The following is a 3,021-nucleotide window of genomic DNA, read 5'->3' as shown; positions in this document are numbered from 1 at the left end:
ATTTCATTCTGAATACTTAAAGAATTCTTTCATATCGAAGGCTTCACTACACTTATCAGTTTCATTGATTATTTCAGCTAAAACAGCTATTAATGCTGGAACATTTGATGGTTTTTGTTCCTATGTATCAACTTAATTTGAGGCAAATCTTTCTTAAATTCAATTCTTAGTCGATTATATTCTGTTAAAGCTTACCAGTCGGCGTATATTTTGGAAGGGTACAAAACACTTGTTTCTATGTTTACCAAAGCACAATCTGTGCTCATACCTTAACTCTGTAAAGTAACTCCATACGCTTAAATCACAGGAAATTGAAATCTTTGTCAAAAAAGTTTGTGACAATTTCAAACTTCACATTAACTCTTTCAATTTTCTCTTGAACAGCATGGGCATCAAACAAAACATTAACTCTGAAATAACGCCAATTGCGTTCTCCATAAAGCTTTTCATCGTACCCATGGTTCCATTAACATGACCTTTCTCTATATTTAGGTTTCTTCTTAACATTATTCGAGCATCAATAGAAAGCAAAAGTCTTAACTCCAATCCAGCTGCTGTAGCAGAAACATTTTTCTCCAATTTCTTTAACTGATCTTTAACGCGTTTTTGCATTTCTTTTTGTCCATGGACTTTATCGACACTCAGTATTTCAAAAATAGGATCGTTACATTTTCGAAGCATTATGTTGTTAATAGCTTTCCACATTTTATTGGTTGGTAACAAAAAACCGGTCTTTTTCTTTCTTGGCGTATCTTATCATAATATTTTGCAATATTTTCCACATTACTTGCTTCGGGAATTAAACGTGTGTTCAACACTTTGACATCTGGTTCTTTAAGTACACCCACGCGTATTCTAGCAAGCTTTTCTCCATAAGCGTGGTTACTTTTTTGCCGCTTGTTAACTGTCAATTCATTGAACTTAAAATATTTTGAATAAATTAAATTCGCCAACTGAGCCAATAAGTTTTCTCGCCTCTTGGTGACTTAGCGAAGAAAAAACTGGGTTAACCTTGACAGGCTGTAATTGTAACAAATCTCCTAAAGTTAAGATTGAAATACCACCAAATAGTTTCTCTTCGCCCGTTACTTCACAAAGTCTCAAATGAATATAGCTCAACAAAGCCGAAGATACCATTGATATTTCATCAATTATTAACAATTTCACAAGGCTGAATGTGTTTCGCATTCCTTGCAAACTTTCAGAACCCAACTTATGATATTGTGCTATTTTCCCTTGTTGCACGGGTAACATTAGAAATATGTGCAAAGTTACACCTTCTATATCACATGCAGTCAACCCGGTTGGTGCTGTTAAAGCTACAGCTAAATTGTTTTTAAAATGATTGCAACTAACTTTTTCCAGTGCCACCATTTCCACTTACAAACACAAATTAGCCTTCATCAGAAGGATTTGCACCGCAGAAGTGTGCCGATCCGTTCTCAAGTATAAATCTTTGATCTTCTTGCAAAGCTATAAGCTCACTGACTAGACTTTCGGGAGTTAGTATCAAAATTTCATTAAGAGCTGCTTAAATTTCTTCCATTGCATTTTCGGCTTCTATCACTTTTCTACCTTCAATAGTGTGATCGGCAGCATCTAACATAAATTTATTTTCAGCAACATGCGGTGTATTTTTAGCTAACGCTTTTTCCAAAGATTTTTCGGCTTTAAGTAAAGCACTTAACTTTTCATGATACTTCATCATGTCTTTCAACTTTGGCAAATTAGCTTCAAAAGAGTCTTTAAAAGATGTATAATTACTTAATAAAGAAGTTTCTTCCCTCCAAGGTAAGAATAGCATTAACATACTGTTGTATATGCATGCAAATCTATGACTGACTAACAATAGAGGGTGCCATAAGCCTATCACCTGTAAAAATTGGAAAGAACTAATGCTACCCCATTTATGGAAGGGATGGGGTATTCCTTATCCAGATCTCTGGCGAGGCAGACATGTATAAAGCATTTGCTCAGTATATTTATTAACAAGTCTAATTAACCTATTAGTACGTAGTTATAAACACGCCTATTGGACTTTTTTGATTTTCACGTTTAACTCAAGGAGTTGCTGCCTCTTCAGCTATTTTCCAAAGGATCATGGAACAAATCTTGGCTAAAATTAAACAGGCTTTGCCCTTTCAAGACGACATTTTAATTGGAGGCGCAACAAAAACAGATCTTATTTCAAAATCGGACGAAACACTAACCACCCTCCGAAATCAAAAGTAAATTCCTCGAGACAAAAGTAGATTTCCAAGGACATGCCCTAGATGCAACTGGATTGCATCCGCAAGAGTCTAAGATAAAGGCTATAATGAATGGAAGGTGGGGTGGCGGAGTGGTTAGCTTTTTTGCCTCGCAGCAAGAGGGGCCCGGTTCGATACCAGCTTGTGGCACTGAGTGAAAACTCGCAACAACTCCTTCTGCGTAGACTTTGCAAGTTATCTCCCTACTGGTTTAAGGGGTTTTCCCGCGAGATCTTCGGTTTCCCCTTTCATAAAAACTTGTTGAGGTTAACGGTAATAGATAGTGTAGGGAGCTGTTGGTTCGAACGCGTGGCATGCAGGGCTTGTCATAACCCTCCTACGCATTGTAACCCGGCCACCTGAATTAATGGCTTCAAACGTCGCTTGATGACTTAGGCCTAAGGTGGTTCCTTGTGTATTATCCTAGCTGATTATTAATGCACCTACACCCATCAACTTGGAAACCTTACGCTCATTTCTCGGGCTACTAAATTATTATGGTAGATTCCTACCAAAGAATACTACAAAATTAGCGCCTTGGTATACGCAACTACAGAAGACTACTAAATGGAGTTGGGGTCAAAACCAAGATAATGCCTTTCAAGCAGCTAAAAACACACTAAAAACCTCCAACATATTAGTCCACTACGAAGTCACCCAGGAAGTAATAATGGCTTGCGATGCTTCTCCAGGGGCGCTATTCTGAGACGTTCGTTACGTCCCCTACCGACAAACATTTTTCGGTACGACCAAATATTTTCGTTGGAGCGCA

The 3,021-nt window shown here is 37.6% G+C and overlaps 1 protein-coding gene across 1 annotated transcript; it reads right to left on the bottom strand.

Moving 5' to 3' along the window:
- Positions 1–351: 351 nt before the first annotated feature.
- On the bottom strand, positions 352–1,374 carry LOC149945844 (ATP-dependent DNA helicase PIF1-like). Its single transcript, XM_090173424.1, has 3 exons — positions 976–1,374; positions 788–920; positions 352–695 (listed from the first exon to the last, which is right to left on the bottom strand). Exons 1-3 carry the CDS (start codon positions 1,372–1,374, stop codon positions 352–354), a joined length of 876 nt encoding a protein of 291 aa, XP_090029550.1.
- Positions 1,375–3,021: the final 1,647 nt, after the last annotated feature.

The sequence above is a fragment of the Leiobunum rupestre genome, chromosome 4 (assembly GCF_980474605.1).
Source record: "Leiobunum rupestre chromosome 4, qqLeiRupe1.1.hap1, whole genome shotgun sequence".
In the NCBI taxonomy this organism is placed as follows: domain Eukaryota; kingdom Metazoa; phylum Arthropoda; class Arachnida; order Opiliones; family Sclerosomatidae; genus Leiobunum; species Leiobunum rupestre.
The sequence above is the reverse complement of the archived record's forward strand: the minus strand, read 5'-3'. Positions and strand labels throughout refer to the sequence as shown.